Source organism: Ursus arctos, unplaced genomic scaffold, assembly GCF_023065955.2.
Source record: "Ursus arctos isolate Adak ecotype North America unplaced genomic scaffold, UrsArc2.0 scaffold_19, whole genome shotgun sequence".
In the NCBI taxonomy this organism is placed as follows: domain Eukaryota; kingdom Metazoa; phylum Chordata; class Mammalia; order Carnivora; family Ursidae; genus Ursus; species Ursus arctos.
Window position 1 is genome coordinate 55832713 of NW_026622863.1, and position 19542 is coordinate 55852254.

The following is a 19542-nucleotide window of genomic DNA, read 5'->3' on the forward strand; positions in this document are numbered from 1 at the left end:
CGTGGCAACCAGGAGAAGGAGATGGATGCTGTCAACATCTGAATGGTCCCAGAAGTAGATTCACTGCTAGAGGCTGCACAGAAAGTCCAATCCCTCACGAAACCTTGCTTTTGACCTTGTTGGACCCCAAAGAGAAAACCCAACCAAGCCCATGTCTTGTATGTCTGCAATTCAGACATACAAAGAGCAGAGTTTTCTTTTTGAGCTCCTAAATGTGTGAAAATTGGTGATGGTAGAGACAGAAAACACCTACACATAGGCAGAACTTTAATTGTAAAATAAAAATTAGACAATATAAGTGTTCAAAATATTTAAATAAAATAAAAATCCTTCTTAATTGCCACCAATCAGTAATAGTTTAATCTTCGGATGTAAGAGCTCAGCAGTTTGAGCTGTACCCTCTTTCTTGTGCAATTTTAGAGCATATGTGAAGTTCCATTTGAAACTGTAGAACACAAACTATTTCGCACTTGGTTCAATGTTTACATAAATATTCTCATATCTAACTTACTATGAATCAAATTGCTTTCCTTAACCAACGTAGTATGAGGGTGGCAGTTTCACACCAGTAGAAATGGATTTACTCCGTTCCTAAAATACCATACCCCACAGTAATAGGAAATATAACACCCTTGTTGAAACACCTCCTTGTTTATACACTTACATAGTTAAACGTATCACTCTCCCGCTACGACGCACATCGTGAAAAGTGGATCTTTGATCTGTACACATGTGCCTTCACTGGGTGGTTCTGGGCATGAGGCTGTTGCACCATCATGAGTGTGCATTCTTACAATAAGTGGACAATTGCTGAACTAACCTTGCAAATAGATAAAAACAACCACAACAACCAACATATCCTACCAACTGTTTCCACTGTGAAAGAAATTCAACAGGGAAACCATTAGACTCAAGTGGCTTTAACGCCTCGGTAGCCTCTGTAAGCAAACAACTTACTTCACAGTCAATGCGCCGGAGTGGAAGAAAATGAACTTAAGAACAAGCAATTACTGCCAACTAGACCTTCCAAAAATAAGGCAACTGCTTTAGGTATATTCAATCAGTGTCCTTGCTTTCCTTCCATATCCTCTCTATAAAAACCTCCTCGCTAGGTCCTACAGGTGGAGCATGCCTCGTCATTTGAAGAGACAAATTAACTCTTGAAAATTTGAATGTGTATCGCTTCATCTCTTTTTAAAGATTTTATTTACTTATTGAGAGAGACAGAGCGAGCAGGGGGACGGGCAGATGGAGAGGGAACGACAGAGTCTCAAGCAGATTCTGCACTGAACTCAGAGCCCACACTGGGGGCTCGATCTCACCACCGAGATCTTGACCTTAGCCAAAATCAGAGTCCCACGCTTAACCGACTGAGCCACCCAGGTGCCCCATATCACTTCATCTTTTAACACCACACACTACCGCCTTGTCTCACTGGCTTGCAACGCAGGCTCAGGACTCAGTGTGACAGCTTTTCTTGCCTCTCCTCACTCACCTTCACACATGCACACAAGAAACTAACACGACTCCTTCTCACTTCCCCAGATTTCACTCCTGGTAACGGCTCCCCACAACTTTCCCACCACGTGCTACACATGCCCACAGAGGACGTGCGGCACACACGGCCCTCCTCAGGGCCAAAACCCGCAGGCACATGCTCCTCCCTTCACCTGCCCTGGTCTCCAGAACACCGGCCTTGAATCCAACCTCAACCCGGCCCAGACATCGGAGGTCACCCTTCAGGCAAGCTGGGACCAGAGCTACGACAGACCAGTCCTCCCTCTGGTGGTGTTATCAGGTTCAGAGTTCTTGATGCCTTCTCCCATGTCTGCCCTTCCTAGGGCCAAAACTTCACACGTGCAGAGCAAGCACACAGGTGAACCCCTCGAGGTCCTGAGTCAGGCACCTGCCACAATGCAGAGGACACCAGAGCGCATGGGGACAGGGGTTGGTCTTCCCTGATCACCCTGTGCAATACAAACACCTAAGGCGCCCATCAGCTCCACCTGTCCCTGCAGACCTGCTGACGCCCCTGGATTCCTGTTTCAAACTTCGGGCCTAACATGGCGGGCACAGAGCTCAGCTGCCCCCGAATTTCCATAGGAGATAGTCCCTCTGCGTAAAGGGGGCTTGCGGAGCCTAAGTAAATTGTCAGTTCAGATTCTGCCAGTTATTCAACCTGAGACCACAAAACTGCCCTCCACACTCCTCTGCCAGTTCCTGATCCTTCCTCCTCAGAACGGTTCAGAACACAGAGTTCCTGGCAGCTCCATCTCCTGGGAGGCCCAAGTTAGCATTCACACTTTTCTGAGGCTCAGACTCAGATAAAGGAGAACAAAGGACTTACAATTTGCTGGTCAGTTTCACCTTTCTGGTGAAAACACTGCTTCCAAGATGACACAGAGCATCCCACCTTCCATTCCTGGGATGTCCATTCATAGTCCACACATTAATGATAACCAAAGACAAAGTGCAAATGATCCACCCTTCCTTCCTGTCTCCCAGTTTGCTCTCTATATATGTGCCATCATATCCAGCATTATTTTTAAGACTACTGATCATGAAAAAGAAGAGAATCTCTACTCCCAAGAAGGCACACCCAGTATGCAAACCTTCCTGGGAAAAACGATCAGAGTACTCAATTCCCAGACCTTTAGAAAGATTAGCATGCATAACATATGGAAGATTCCCAGCAGCGTCCTGGGCCCAGGGCCGCCTCCTATACGTGAAGCACGTAGTAGGTGCTCAATAAACAGCCCTTTGATGCATGAGCACATACCATTTCTCCCAAACAGCCGTGCACAGACACCACTGCCTCATCTAGTCCCTTCCCCACTTGCTGGGGATGAGCAGAGAATCTCATCTCCGTGGAGCTGCTAGTCGCCTTCACTGGGAATGGCAGTATTTGTACTGACATAGGATGGTTTGGTAGAAGGGACTCGGGTGTGCTCTTCTGCTGTCTCTGGACTAGGGCTACTGGAAACAAAGTCTGGGAACAGCAACCTCAATGGTTGTTAAAAGTACACATTAACGGGCTTCATCCAGACCCAGGGATTTGTGATATCCGAGGGTGGGTCCCCAGAGTCTGTTTCTCGTGGGAACCTCAAACGGTTTGTATCTACAGGAAATTCTGACAAGCAATGTTTAGAAAAGTCGGTCTCAGGTTTTGCTTCACATTGGGATCCCCTGTGTAGTTTTTAGAACTACCATCTCCAGTGTCCCAGCCCCAGAGGTTCTGGCACGTTGTCCTTGATGGAACCTAACATTAATTAGGTCTTCATGAAGTGGCCCAACACTTTCCACTGTGACACCAATGTAAACATGGAGGCTCTCAAGTACATATCATTTCTTTTTTTTCTTTTTAAGATTTATTCATTTATTTTGAAGGGGGGCAGACAGAGTCTTAGGCAGACTCCACAAGGAGTGCGGAGCCCAACACGGAGCCCGATCCCAGAACCGGAGATCAAAACCTGAGCTGAAACCAAGGGTCAGACACCCAACTGTCTGCACCACCCAGACACCCCCTCAAGTACATTTCTGAGGACAGAGCACAGGGTCTAGTCAGTGGGGAAGCCTCCATGGCGAGGGCTGTTCTGCAGAACATTTGACAGGGGAGGGGCAGTCTACCCCACATTCCTCATTTTGTACCAGACTTTGTGTGTGTCCGCAGAAGACAAGTGCACCCAAAAATGAGAGAGGAGCAAATCACATTGGAGCTCCCACTTTGAGATTACCGATGTGTACCTTTGTTCACATGCTTCCACAAGCAATGGAATAGCAATCACATGCACTCTCACTGGCCAAGGGGAGGCTTTTGGATTTCACTGTGAATGCCAGGGAAGACACTGGAAGAGAAGGGAAATCCTTGGAGAATGTAGCAGCATGTGAAGAATGAGACAGGAGATGTCCCTCTGTGACCACCAGAGAATTAAAGATGGGCTTCCAGAATCATTCCATTCAAGCACAGCATCCTAAACCACATTTTAAGACTGAGGTTTCTCCTTTGGCCCCCACCTGTGTCATCTGCTTCATTCATTCCCACCTACCTGGGTGTGTGGCTACTGTCTCCTTTCTCTTCATGTGCCCGGGACTCTTTCCTTTTCCAAAGAAGTTGACCGGACACAGTCTAGAGACAGCAAGCCCTGTTTATAAGAAAAGAAACAGGACTTGATGGAGAATGTACAATTTCAAATTGTACTATGTACTACGCTCGGTAGAGAAGAGAGCATATTACAGAACGATATAGAAATTTTTTTTCTCAAAATGCTATTTTCTAATGGCCTCTTTAGAATACCGAGGAAGCTTCTTCAATGTTCAGCTCCTTACCTCCACTTCCAAGTACTACTGAATCAAAAATAAGGAATAGATACCTCATTTGAAGATGTGGATAACAGTATTCTATGCCACTTAGGTTCTAGAATTATCACAAATAGAAAAGGAAGGTTGCAGATAACCTCAGGGAAGGGAAAGTTAAAGCCAAGATAAAACATCATGAAGACTTCCTTCCGAACGCCAACAAACGCCTGATTATTTCCTTGCAATGATGTTATTTGGGATGAGATACACTATAGAATTTTAAGACATGTGAACATATACGAATTGCATGATACTGGTTTCCTTTTGCTAAAAATACAAAAATAAAGAAAATGTTTGTGACACTGTGCACAATAAAATGGAAACTTCAAGGTCCAGCACTAATTTAGAACCTTTATTTGCAAAGGCCAGGATCTCCAGGAAACAAACGTGATAGCCTCCATTTTCTGGGGGAATCAGGCAGAGAGACCCTGAGCCAAGTGAACAAAGTTAACATCAGCTGTAATGAGAAAAATTATAATTACTGCCCTTGAGCACGTAGGACTCATCACTGCTGTGATATTTACTAAAAAAACAAAACAAGAAAACAAAAAAACTAAAAAACCCCCCCAAAAAACAAAAAAAAAAACAAAAAGAGAAACAAATCCTAGGATTCCAATTGTGAAAATACAGCAGTTATGAAATGTCAAGCCACAGATTGCTCCAGTGTCCTGTAATCTTTAATATATTTCAAATACTAAGTCCATCTTTGAAGCAATGTAGACAGCAAGGCTCTCTTTTTCAGAGCACTGACTTGATCTGGGCCCAATAGCCATCTGGATTGTTTTTTCATGTTCATCTAGTTTCTGAAGACTGAGGCCACACCCAGACAGAACCATAAATATTATATATTCTCCCCCTTCACTGGGGTCCTGAAACCCAACACGTCCCCAGGTGAGAATCTTGGGTAGCAACAAGCCCCTTGTTGATCTGTCATAGGGGGAATATTTTCATACTCCAGGGAATGAATTCATGGTAGGAATTCCCTACGCTGCTTAGAAAGCACAGTCGGAGAGAATGGAGAGACGGCCCCAGCGATGCAAGAGAGAAATACCCTAAGAATTCACTCTCACTCTCATTAAAAGGATAAATAGCAAAACAAATTTGCTAGGAAGGACAACCAGAGGTAGAGAACTGAATGTGCAAATTCTAAATACACGGCATTTGGGGAAGAAATGAGGACACTGCCCTAAGCTAAGGCAAGACAAATTTACCTGAGAAGCGGCCATTTCTTCCTCTCCCTCCTGCTCTTCATTGTTTCCATGGGTGAGATTATATCGAGAAATCACACCTGGAAGCCTTTAAAGGCCTCAGCACAGCTTCTTCACCTGCTATCATCAGGTCAGAGGCAGAAGGATCTCGAAATGCACAAGAGGCTGCCCTCTGTCACAGGAAAGATTCAGAAGAAAAGAGGTCCTACACGGACACTTGCGTGAGTTTCTCCGTCCCGGTTTCAGATGTCCTCCCCTCCCACAGACAGCCACAGATCCTGCCACAGCACGGGGAACGTGGGCTGCACTGACCTGCGCCTTCCAAGGGAAGGCCGAACACTCTGGTATCTTCTCTTCAACTGAAAGCAGCTCTCACAACTGTATCCGTGACTCCTTGTGCTTCACCCTGGTCTACCTGAGAAGCACCTGGAGCACAGAGGTAACGCAGCACTGACGCTCTCGCCCTGACCAATAGACAGACTCTGGCAGAGGGCGCAGGTGATGGTGGTTCTGAAAACTCACCCTTTACTGTAAACCCAGGCTGATAAGCAATGATGTGTTTTCGAGCTTGAATGTGCATAGAAATCATTTGGTGTCCAAGTTCCATAGAAGAAATGGTGATTCTGCAGGTTTGTAACGGGGTCTGAGAATTGGCATCTGTCACGAGTTCCTTCTTAGTGGGGACTCTGCTCCCGGAGACCCACGGTTAGTGGCCACACTGGAGAACGCAGGCACAGCACATCTGAGCCCCCCACACCCGCCACCTTATGTCAACACAAACAACTCCTGCTGAGTTCCCAGGAAATAGTTTACTATTTACTTCTCACTATTGTGAGTTTACAGTCGGTTCCCAGCAAAGACCACCATCGCCATCCTGAAGGACCACATGCTTTCACAGCACTTTACAGTTTACAGAAAGAAGGCTAGTGAGCGCTCATGTCCGAGCAAGTCTCTATGTGGTAAGCAGCGTGCATACGTTGGTTACGGCAATGTTGCCTGACACTGATTTTCTGTTCCCCAGGAAGTCATGGTGCACCGTGTTGCACATACGATGTGACGTCACCCCCATAATACCCCGCGCGCTGGGCACTAGGTGTCCTGTAATAACCATGAGGAGGTGGACACCACGCCCCACCTATCGGCCTCATCTTCTGTTTCCCTATTGATTGAAAAAAAATGTTCGTATTCTACAGGAGTGAAGTAGGGAGGAACAGAAAAATACAGAAAGGAAGGGTAAATTAGTAGTTCCGAGAGTTTTTGTTGTTGTGCCTACATTTTTTTTAAACAGGATAATGTTTGATTTTTTTTAAAAGATGTTATTTGAGAGAGCAACAGAGAGAGCACAAGCAGGGCAGGCAGAGGGAGAAGGAGACTGCCCACTGGTTTTCAGGGATGGGATGTCTCAGGTCCACGATGTTTCCTGTCTTTGCGCAATTCCATTTTGTACAACTTGAAACCTGTTACTTCTCTACCTCTGAGGTGTCCTGCCCGATGGGCTTCTTTTCATTGACATGTTGCCTTATTTTCTTGTTCTACTGAAGGCTGGCTCTCTGAATATTTCTCTTCTACATCACAGAAGCCCCTGTCAGTTCTCACTTCTTTCTCCTCAGGCTTTTTACGTGCCCTGAACAATTTTCACCATGAAGTAATGACCTAAAGCTTCTGAGGTTTGTGTTGGGAGTGGATCAGCTTTGACGCCAAGATTCCTTTTGGAGTTGGAGGTCAAGTTCTGGATATCAAAGAGGAGGGACCGCCTGTAGTGTTAGTGGGCATTGGAAATTCGGGCTGCTCTGTGTAGACTGGGATTAAAGAAACTGCACATGTAATCCAGTTGAGGTCAATGGCCCCAATAAAGTGCAAAATTCTGAAAAAAGCAAGTACTAAGGGGGAATTTGCTCCACCAGATTTTAAAATGGTCTTTGGAGAGTGAACGAGAGCATTACTGAATACCAAACAGAGGTGTTATAGGGAATAGAATAAAATCATTCCATAACCGGAAATCAGTTCTTAGTGACACTACCTTTAAAATCATATGACAAACTTGATTTATTAAAGACTTAGTTTTTACAATAAGAATCAATGTAGATATCTGAAAATTGGAGATCTATTAATAGATACCACATGCATTGAACTGAAGGCCAGCTGTATACCAAATAATTGCTCTGCAGCATTCAGTATAAACGAGAGAAAAATGCTTACAATTCAACAGAGGAAGCAACCTAGAACTTTGGCTTTGTGATCAGATGGACGGTTTCAAGTGTGGTTCCAACAGTTGTACCAATGCAACATGGCTTTTTTGGGCAAATATTTCAAATACTTCTGAATGAGAAATAAGTTCTATTCTTTACTATTATATACGCATCATGACTCCCTCTCTACAGAAACATACACTCAGATTTTCTAGCTGTATAAATAAATATATACACACAGATATTGAGTTAAAGGTATGCATACCATTTTGTTGCTTATTGTGTTCTAGAACGTGATGCAGCTTTTCTCAACATTCATGTCCTCTATTGTAGAGAGATCTATTGTAGAGGTTTTTTTTTTTAAAGATTTGAGAGAGAGAAAGAGCAACAGACAGACAATGGGGGGGGGGCAGAGGGAAAGAGCAACAGACAGACAATGGGGGGGGGCAGAGGGAGAGGGAGAGCGACAAGCAGGCCCCCCATAGGCAAGGAGCCTGACTCCGGTCTCCATCCGAGGACCCTGGAATCATGACCTGAGCCAAAGGCAGACGCTTACCTGACTGAGCCACCCAGGCGCCCCTAGAGATGTTTTATTAGTAAAAATGGAATTAGGACATTCTTTAAAAGATCCATGTATTTTCTTATTGATTACCTATGTCATGATTCACTTCCTCCATATAAAGAATGTTGTGATTCCTGTTTCAGACAAATTTGTATATATTTCATTGAGTTGTAGAATGTGAACTGTAATTACTGCTTCAAAGGTGAATGAATTCGAAATTTTTATAGATACCGGACAGGAGCTCTTCCGCAAAGTTGCACTTATGTCCTATTTTATACGTAGTGTTTCCTCCTGGCCTCACCAACACTCTTTATTACCACTCATTTTAATTTCATCTATCACGAGGCTAGAAGTCATGTCGTGTATTTATGTCTATTCTACTTACCAGCTGTGAAATTGGAGCAATTTTCATTACTGAATGTTCCAGTTATTCGATCAATTAACTTTTCCTATACTTAGAAAAATAAGCTTTAAATTGCAGAGCTATTTTTTGTCTTTTAATCCTGTTTAACAATTAAAATATTTTCTCCTTCACTAATTTTTATTTACTTATACATCTCAGAAAAATGCATATGCTCTTGATTATATTGTTCTCTCTCTACCGTAATTCTGATTTGTTTCTGGTGGAAGGCGTACACTAAGGCATGCTTCTAAATGCTATCTATTCTCATCCGTGTAGTCAAAATAGTCGAAGATGATGTTTAACTCTTTAGAAATTATTTGTATTTTTTCCCATTTCAAATAGTTTACATTAAATTTATGCAAATGAAACCATACCACTTACTAGACAGTGTATTCTGGAGAACACAGTAATTAGCTGTGTATTCCGAAGGGGCTCTTTCCTACTGACCTGCGTCTGTTTCGACTGTCTGGAGATTCTCCAGCTTCAACATCAGCTCTTCCCTGGCCCTCTCGCCTGCTGGACGTGCACACGTGACTCTTGCCATCTCTCACGATCGGGTTAGCCAATTCATTAAAGAAATCTTTCCCCTCTCTCTATGTAGAGATTTATAGAGAAATAGAGATTGCTTCCAATTTATCATATGCCTATATCTTCTTCTGTATCTATAGGTCTATGCAAATAGAGATACCGAAAATACAAAAAGAGATACATAGATATCCATTCTATTGTTTGTTGCCTTGGAGAAACCCAGATTTTAGCACCTGTACATTTTCTTCAACATCAAAGTGTTGAACATAACTCACACTAATAATTAAATATATATAATTTGACAAACTTCCTTCCCATGCGCTTCTTACAAATTCTTTTTGTATTTTCACAAAATCGAAAACACAGGAAAAACTTAAATCCTAAATTCCCCCTGAAATCTTACACATGTACGCGTGTCATGGTTCAATTTATGTAGTCGTGGTATGTTATAATACTAGGCCTTCTTATACAGGCATTCCTTCTTTGGGGTTCTTTTTAAACAGCTTTATTTGCATTGAATTTAAGTGCTGTATAATTTATACACTTAAAATGTACAAACGGTAGGCTTTTAAGTGATTCACACATAGGTGCAAGCAAACCATAGTCAATTTTACAATGCATCACCTTCCCCATCCCCATCCCCATCCTCTTATCCCTGTGGCTAGGAAACCACTAACTGCTTATTTCATTTTTTCTCAGTCTCACTGAGATATAATTAACATTAACATTATATTAAGTATATATTGCAAAACATAATTATCACCTCAGAGTTCTAATTTTTCATGTGGTGAGAATTTTTAAGAGCTATTCTCTTAACAACTCTCAATTGTATTGTTAATTATATCAAGTATACACTGTATATATACACCACATTCTCTGCTCATCTGACAATGGACAAGGAATTTTCCATTCTTTTGGCTATTATGCATAAAGTTGCATGTTTATTTTTCACCTATTTCTGAATTTTCTAGATTTGTACCTCTGACTTCTAGTTTCATGAAATAGCGGTTGGGGGGCACCTGGGTGGCACAGCGGTTGGGTGTCTGCCTTCAACTCAGGGCGTGATCCCGGTGTTATGGGATCGAGCCCCACATCAGGCTCCTCCGCTGAGACTGCTTCTTCCTCTCCCACTCCCCCTGCTTGTGTTCCCTCTCTCGCTGGCTGTCTCTATCTCTGTCAAATAAATAAATAAAATCTTTAAGAAAAAATGTACTGTTACTCATACATTCCTCCTCTTTCACAGAATTCAAGGGTATAACCCATTCTTTAGAACAAAGCAGAGAAGCAAAAACCTTCCCTGTCTAAATAAACAAACACCATCACAGTTATAAAATATGCTGACAATCATTTTATAAAAAAGAAATACGGGGAGTAAATCCAGATACATTCCTGAGAAACTAGTAAAAAAAACCTTATGATTAATTTTTCGTGAAGTAAAATTCCAACAGCAACGGGACATTTTTGTCACTAGGGCAATTTTACTATCTACATCACTTCTTACACAGCACATGCCCGGGTCGCATCAGAACTTTTGATCTAAGAAATAAGAGCTGAGCCTCAGAGCAAACTTATGACAACGTCACAGGAACTTCTTACTATATGAGACAAAATTAGTAAATGATGCACTTACTAAGAAGCCAAGAAATGAGACTTTACTACAGGCTGCCGGTTACAAATGAGGTAAATCCCGCATAACATTACTGTATGTAGGAAATCTAAGGACATACAGAGACATTACCTTATTTCACCACCGAGGAATGGAACGCATGGAGGGGAAATGTCGTCTTCTTGTTAATACAAAGGAAAATGAACATACGGAGTAAAATAAAGGATTGTATTTTCTCCTGTTAGGGACGTGCTCTGTTGCCTGATGACATTACTGAGTCTCCATTGTGTACAATTAAGACTGAAGCCTCCAGAAAACTAGAAAGCATGAACCAGAAACACGTGATGTCTGCCTTCAGTGTTGCGGGGATTCCTGAGCCAATCCCCAGTATGCCCCACACAACTCGGCACACTTTCTCCCAGGAGGCAAAATGGAACTTAGAGGAGACTTAGCGCAGAGGCCCTCAGGACTACAGAGATTTCTCAAAAGCCCTCAAAGCAATGGAAAAGCTCTCCGATTATGGAGGCCCTCCCACACCCCGGAACCCTCACTGTGGCTATGATGGACCATCACTGGAGCTGAAGCAGAAGCCTTCGAGAATATGAAAGCATGACAATACTGTGAAAAGATGTCCTTCTGTGAAGGACGGGGCACTACACCTGGGCTTCTCCAACTGATTTTCATTCCAGCAGAGCTACTGGAACCGCATTTTAAGCTCTATCTTCCTCCTCCTTCAGACTTGGAGGTCCTCAGTCATCAGCTTCATTCATTCCCACCTACCTGGATCAAAGCCTGCTGTCTTGTTCCTCTTCTCATCCCACGGTTCCTTCCTCTGCTCCAAAAAGGAGACCAAATCAGGCTTGGACACAGTGAGACCTGCTTAATAGAGAAACAGAATATAAGTATGGCTCTGGATTCTTGCAAGCCACTACTGGGCTAAGTAGGGAAGAGAGGACATTGTAGAATTCTAGAAGATGATTTCCCCAACACTGTTCACCAACAGCCCCTAGAGAACATGCAGGAGTTTCAAACACTCACTTCCTAACTTGCACTTCCAAGTTCTACTGAGACAATAAGGCGGCGTAAAAATTGGAGTTTAAACGCAGGCAGTAGCGCTCCACACCACGGCAGGTTCAGAACTATCGCTATTCCACAGAAATGATATGACCCAAAGGAAGCAGAAGCTAAAGCTGAAAAGGAAACACCAGGAAGATTTTTGTCTCCATCTACAAATCCTTACTTTTCTTCCTTAGGGCAGTGACCTGAATTCCACGTGCAAAGAGGAATCATCCAAGAGACAGTCTTGAAAGGAAGAACGAAACCCCGAGAGTGGCTTGGGAAATCTGGAAGGAGTCATCCTCACCCAAGAACAGGAGGTGTCCGTAGTTCTCCAGCACCACGTCCCTGTACAGTTCCCGCTGCGTGTGGCTCAGGCATTGCCACTCCTCCTGGGAGAATTCTATGGCCACGTCCCCGAATGTCAGCAGTCCCTGCAAGAAATACCACCGTCACCAAGTGGCCATCGACAGAGTTCACAGTGGTCCCTAAGATCAAGAGGGAGTTAGTGTCACCAGCTAGACCCCAACATCTGACCTTCGCTGCTTACCCGACTGTACCCCCCAAATTAGATCCCACATTTTACTTCACTTCTTCTGTCCATCTTATCCTTTACTTCAGCCAAAACACCCCGTGGGCAGAGTCTCCTGCGGGAAAACAGAAACTATCCAATGAAACGTAATGACCGCCCAGCGGAAGTGCTTGGGCTAACCCAGTTTGAGGCAGAGGGACCCGGATGTAACCCATGGAGTGATCTAGTTACCTTTACCTCAATATAAAGCTAGTACTGTCGAACTATGGAGAAGCAGAAACCTCATGTACTGAATGTTGCAAAGGGATCAGGTTTCAACTCAGGTTATGATCCTGGAGTTCACTGAAAAGGACACACAGGTCCGATATAGAGAAGACGCTACACCAATGTTCATAGCAGGTGTCAAACGTGAGAAAATGATGGAAACAAAAAGTTATCCCCACAAAATCAATCTAACCATTTACATTTCATGCACCCATCCACACATGTAGGAAGTAGTTAAATACACATGAGACATGATAGAGTACAAATTGTCATGATCAGTAATTCAAGAACCATTTTCAATGACGTCACATTTATAAATCACTTTGTGGATGATGCTGCTTCTGGATTTTATTCACATGATATCAACACAAACACAGAGAATGATACACATAAAACAGCTATTATTTAGGAGTCTGCTATGATGAAGGATAGAGGCAGAAAAATGTTCACCTTTAACTCAGAAGGCTGACCCACAGACGGCATAGCTCTGCTAAGAGTCAAATACATGCTCCTTGTTATCTTACGGTCTCTTAACTGCCTGTACATTTCACCGATATTAACATCGAACAGAGAGAAAGCATCGGACAGATCGGGCAAAAGTAACAAGCACAAATTCAAAGAAACCTTTCTGATCTTATACTCGGTGCACCTACCCTCCCCCTTGAAGATTATGCATAAAACCACGCGCTTCATGCAGCCAACGTGCAGCTCTTTCTGCCCACAGCTCCTGTCCGCGAGCTACTCAATAAACCGACTCTTGGGCACCATAACACATCTCAAGAATTCGTTCCTCACCATCATGCTCAAGGATCCCACAACAGAGCATTTCATTGATGCTTTTTGTCAATCATTATCTGTGATATAATTCAGGGTTTAAGACACTCAAACATGTTAATTATAGAATTTTTGTTTTCTTCATCTGAAAATTCACTGAAGGAAATAGGGCACCTGGGTGACACAATGGCTCAGGTGACCAACTCTTTTTTTTTTTTTTTTTATTCGACAGAGATAGAGACAGCCAGCGAGAGAGGGAACACAAGCAGGGGGAGTGTGAGAGGAAGAAGCAGGCTCCCAGCAGAAGAGCCCGACATGGGGCTCGATCCCATAACGCCGGGATCACGCCCTGAGCCGAAGGCAGACGCTTAACCGCTGTGTCACCCAGGCGCCCCAGGTGTCCAACTCTTGATTTTGGCTCAGGTCATGGTCTCGGGGTCCTGGGATCCACTCAGCACAGAGTCTGCATGAAATTCTCTCCCTCCCCCTCTGGCTCTACGGGATCACCTCTCCTCCTCTCACACAAACACACTAGTTCTCTCACTCACTACAGTAAGAAAGAAGGAAGGAAGAAAGGAACTCTTTTCTTTTTTGAAAATAAACAGAATGTCTACCACTTGAGTGTGGAATAAAGTAAAAACTCACAGGATGGCGGTATGACTGACTTAGATCCCCCAGGCCCAGGAGACAATACTACCAACTACACGAAGGTAAGAGTCTTCATTTGTGCAGTGGAAACTCATGTATGGGCGTTGGGGGAAATGGTCAAGAAAGTATTCCCGAAGACATTTTTCATGAAAGAAATCCGTTCTCATTAAACCTCAGGGACAGGACCCGTTGGCAGAAGAGCTGCAGTGTGACTGTGAGAAGGTACTGACTATAAACTCTTCATGTAGGGGTAGAGATAACAGAAGTCTCTGAGGGGATTTTCCTATGTTCAAGAGGATCCTGGAGGTCTGGCTATGATCAAGCTAAGGCTGCTTTTGCCTCCAGCAAAGCATTAACACTAAGGCACTTGGGAATTCCTTGAGGAAAGTCATACTTTCCATGTGCCAAGTATCTATCTGTGGGCTGCAAGTTGCAAGGACATTTCCTTCTTCTCTACATTTCTTTTGCTTTGTTCTCCTGATCAGAAACTACAAGCAAAGAGAAACTCAAAGGAAAGAAGCTTCCAGGTGAAATGGGATGGTTTCTGCACATCACCCAGTATATCCGTCCAAGACACTTAGGAAGTAAGAAGGACGTTTGAGCCTTACAGGGGGAGCTATCTGGCAGAGACTCAAGCCATTACAAGAAGTTAATATCAGCTGCAATGGAACGTTGATCATCGGCCCCTAGGCACATTGAAGGACCTGTTGCTTGGTGTTGAGTAAGGGACAGGTGGGGCTAGGGAGGGGTGGACAGCTACGGGGCTAAGTGACCAGGGTCACCAAAAATCCCAGGAAAGAGGGACATAAAGAAAACAAGAGCCAAGGGAATGTGACGAGACCACCTCGTTTGTTTTAAACACCAGAGATGACATATTCAAAGGAGAAGTAATCATGCTGCTATCAGCAGTGACCTCAAGGAGATTGAAGGCCCCTGGTCAATTTTCTACAAAAGACCAACCATAAAGGCGTTAGGTAGCAACCATTCGGGACCCCGCTCACTCTAGAAAGCTTGCTTTCTGTTCTCACCTTCACGTGATAAACTATCACTGTCTCCTTTTGTGCCTGATACTCATTCTGCTACACCACACAAGAACCCGGCACCACGTGTTCCTTCTAGAGGCCTCCTTTTAGGCAAACTGGCTTGAGTGCTGGAATGGGGGAGGGGCCGGTGACTCTCTGCCTGAATGCAGACAGGCCCAGGAGCGACCCACCCCCAAAGAGCCATAGGTCCTAACTCACCAATGGGCTACTTACAACCAGATTCGGTTCCCAAAAAGGGAAGATTCCATCTGTCCCCAGACTGCCTCATCTTCCCCTTTAAAACCAGGCCCCACCCACTACCTCCTGGCACTAGGCCTCTCTGGTGTCCTCCCCATCCCCGCTCCCTTGCTGTGCATTCAGTGAGCTTCTGGCTCCTTTGTTCTGCCTCGGCTGAATTCTCTCACTTCCCCTGGCAGTGGCCCATGCCTGCTCATCACCCAAAATCCCCATCTGCTCAAGAGACACCCCATTTAGGGACCACATTCTTGTACCCCTAAACAGTAAACCAGCATGTCAATTATATTATGAGAATACAGTCGATTTATACAAACTTCAACCACATATACTTTCCCGGTCTGGTAACACCTAGTCTATTTTAGATACATTCTATAGGATATGAACCCCCTCTTTTTTCAGAGAATATTCCAAGTGATTCTGGATATCGTATCATATTCGCTGTTTATCTGTGCATTTTCTTACTTCTGGTCTACACAGACGGATAAGGCACCTAGATGGGGCCTAAATAAGACCATTTTCCATCACTGATATCCCAGGACCAGACCCCTTCAGCAAGAGGAATCTTTAACTCAACACCTTCCCAAGCATCTGTCACCAAGGGACTATTTGCAATACTGGCAGGCAGGTCTTTCATTCAAAGTGAAAACCGTTGATGACCTACTCTAAGCCCGGTTGGAGAGAAGGGATAGAAGGCTCTGGTTCGGGGCGCCAGGGTAGTGCAGCCATTCAGCTTCTGCCTTCGGCTCAGGGCGTGATCCTAGCGTACTGGGATCGAGACCCGTATTGGGCTCCTTCACTGGGAGCCTGCTTCTTCCTCTCCCACTCCCCCTGCTTGTCTTCCCTCTCTCGCTGCCTGTCTCTCTCTGTCAAATAAATAAATAAAACCTTAGGAAAAAAAAAAAAAGCCTCTGACTCATAGGGGAGAAGGGTTCTAAAGACCGAATTTGAGTATCATGTCTGAAAAGGTTTAAAAACTGGGTGTAAACATAGAGCAGAAACATCAGAACTAGAAAAAAATCAATATTAACAATTTCTAAATGTAAGGAATTTCTCGAGAAAAAGACAACAGGGCCTCAGAACTTGCACACCAGACTTACCTGAGAACTGGCCATTTCTTCTTCACCAAATCCTCTAGACTTCTGGCTCAGAAGGATCCCAGGAGAAATCACAGCTGCACCAGGAGAAAATGCCTTTAAAGCCCCCAACAGGGCGTCTCCACCCGCAAAGGTCTTGCCTGCAGGCAGGACTTTCAAATGCACAAAAACGCCCACTTTCCTGCCCTTTGTGTCAGGAGCTATTCAGAAACAATGAATTCTTCCTTGGAGACCAATATTGGAGTTTCCTTCTCTGGTTCACAGGGCCTCCCCCACCACAGACACACACAAGGGCTAGACCAGAAAGAAGAAAGGTGTCCTGCATGAACCTGATGCTTCCAGATTCCTGTGGCAGCGCCCGTGCTACCTCTCCTTGAGCCAAGCCTGCCCTCTGGTTAAGCCTGTTTAACCCTGGCTTCACCTAGAATCGCCTGGAGCATTTAATGAAAACATCACAGTTGTTTCCCCCCTCACAGATTGACAGAATCTGGGGTGGGGGACACGGGATTTGATCCCTTCTTGAACCTACTGGGAAGCATTTGGGGAGGTGACCAGGCAAAAAGCACTAATCGGGGCTGTGGTTGTTATTCCGATTTAATCCTCGCCTTTCTCCTTCTTTCTGCTACAGGGAGGAAGCCACCCACAAATGGAGCTTTCCCTTAGAGATGCAAATGTCTGCTAAAAAATACCCAGCCAGGTTTCAGAGCTCTTTTTGGTCTGCTATTTCTTCTTATTCTCCTTCTTCTCCTCCTTCTCTGCCTTCTCCACCTCCTCCTCCTCCCCCTTCTCCTCCTCCTTTTTCTTCTTCTTCTTCTTTTTAAAGATTTTATTTATTTATTTGAGAGAGAGTGAGAGAGCAGAGACAGGAAGAGTAGCAGAGGGAGAGGGAGAAGCAGACTCCCCACTGAGCATGGAACCCACCATGGGGTTTGATCCCAGGACCACGACAGAGCCAAAGACAAGCGCTTAACTGACTGACACATCAAAGCACCCCTGACTGCTCATTCTCTAAAATACCAGACGAAAAGGATCCTTATGCTAACGAGACATATGTTGGGGTGACAACATGTGCTCCGTCAGTAGGTAAATGGTTACTTTCATAACTGCCACTGACTTTTCCAAAGGGAATGTACGATGTTCACTCCCATCAGCAATACATGAGCATTCTAATTCCTCAACATGTTCCCTGAAATTTGGTGTGAACCTTTTTCTTTATCTTTCCCATTCTAGAAAATACAGGGTCATTTCTCTCTGCAAAAAATGAAGCGGTCTTCCTGCAGTTGTCCTGGTGACTGAACTGAAACCACGTAAACACATAAAGCTAAACAAAATCAAAATGGCTACATTAAAACGTCAGCAAGCCTTGGTATTAAACTAGGGATCCTTTTCCCTCTCTTCTCCAACCTTCCACTCTCCCTTCCTAGCCTTTCCTTTCCAGCACCGGGTCCCACCCTGAAAAGGTGATGGACACAGCTGGAGGCACACACAATTCCGGGTGGAACCGGCTAGATCCTGTAGGGATTTCCCGACAAATACCCCACCCCTGCCTCTGGGGGGCTTGCAGTTTTGAAGGCCCTGACATCCTGCAGCCTCTCTTGCTGGCGAAGTAATTAACCTGTTGTTCCTCTTGATCCCCAGCTCCGGCTTCACGTTCTATTTTGGCCGAAGCAGGGAGGTCAGGTTTTCACAGCAGAATGTGAAGAAGAGGAACACGTTTTTCTTCCTCCATTCTCAATTCCTTGGCCACTTTAATATGTAAGTGGACATAAGACAGATTCACAAGGGAAAAAGAAAGTGCTTTCTTACCAACGGGAGCCTCAGAGACATGAGGCTCAAGGACAGGCAACTGATGCCTACAGGCCACTGTGACTTAAGAAGGGGTTGGGGATTTAGCATTTCAGAAAGGGGCAAGGATACGCACAGGAGAAAGGAGAGCAAATGTGTGTCCAACAATAGTTTCCCAACCAGGCAGGCAAGTCTGTATGGACCAGAGTTATTCTGAGTCATTCGTGCTCTTCCGGATAGAGTTCCCCCATCTCACTTATTGATGGTGTATCATCAGCCTCACAAAACAATGAGACCCTTGCAGTTGCAGTAACAGAATACACCTAGAGCACCTTGTCAAAGTCCTTTGAAGCCCTGCCAATGCCCTTCCAGCCAACTTAGTCGGCTTCATATGTAGCAAGCACCTTTAGCCTGGGTCACTGATGAATCACATCCTCCTTTCGTATATCTACAGATGACGCATTTGTTCCTTAGAAGGCCTTGCGGCTGAACTCTCCGGCACGAGCTCGCCCTGGGCACCAACACACCCTGCTCAACACCTCCTTCATGTCTACAAGGAGCCGCCGGAGTGCAGTTCATACAGCATAAAATCGTGAAATGTGTAAAACGAAGTGGCAATCTAGGTAATGACAAAAGAAATCCAAATAAATACCAGAGAGTCACAGCGGAATGGACTAAGCCTGCACCACTTTTACAATAGTAATATGGTCCGGATTCTCAGTGGAAACTTGCAGGATTCTAAATGTTATGTCATCATTTTTTTCCCCTTTACACAAAGGAACCTGCATGAGTTTGAGAGCTTTATTTCGGTCATTCCAATGTGGCCACCCGTAGGTCATAGTTTCTAAGCGGAATCCCAGATGCCTAGGCAGCTGTCAGCTTGAAACATTTTCTCCATGGTCTGGATAGAGACTTTTCAAGCTTCACTGAGAGTCCAGAGGTGTTTCCACTGGCAACCTTGGCCCCGTGAGTGGCTTCTAGGCCATTACCGTCAGTCCTAGGACTCCAGGTGGGCGAAGCATGAAGCTCCTATCCCACATTGCATCGGCCCCTCCAGCATCCTGTGCCAGATTCTACCTGAGCTGGTAAATATCACAGTCCCTACGTAGGTACGAGACAAGAAGAACTGATAATACTTCACAAACATTATAGGCTTCAGATTCTGTTCTGATATACGCGGTGAGGAACACACAGACTTCCTCTGTACAGAATTCAGACGTGCCACAGATGTTTTGTGTTTAGGGCTCATTATGGTTG

At 44.6% G+C, this 19542-nt stretch overlaps 1 protein-coding gene and 1 long non-coding RNA gene across 4 annotated transcripts in view; both read right to left on the reverse strand.

Annotated features, from left to right (window-relative positions):
* LOC130544094 (uncharacterized) overlaps positions 1-9354 on the reverse strand; it is a 54504-nt gene extending 45150 nt beyond the window's left edge. The window contains exons 1-2 of one of the 2 annotated variants that reach the window (XR_008960075.1): positions 5568-9354; positions 4047-4142 (exon numbers count right to left, since the gene is read on the reverse strand). This is a non-coding gene — a long non-coding RNA (uncharacterized LOC130544094). Of the gene's footprint in view, positions 1-4046 lie in introns of both variants that reach the window. The other variant, XR_008960074.1, reaches the window with a different exon arrangement.
* An 804-nt stretch (positions 9355-10158) lies between these two features.
* The window catches only part of LOC113250190 (zinc finger protein 345-like), a 144570-nt gene continuing 135186 nt past the window's right edge, over positions 10159-19542 (reverse strand). The window contains exons 11-12 of one of the 2 annotated variants that reach the window (XM_057313974.1): positions 12216-12342; positions 10159-11728 (exon numbers count right to left, since the gene is read on the reverse strand). In XM_057313974.1, the coding sequence (XP_057169957.1) occupies positions 11707-11728; positions 12216-12342 (149 nt within the window). In that variant the 3' untranslated portion in view covers positions 10159-11706. Of the gene's footprint in view, positions 11732-12215; positions 12343-19542 lie in introns of both variants that reach the window. The other variant, XM_057313973.1, reaches the window with a different exon arrangement.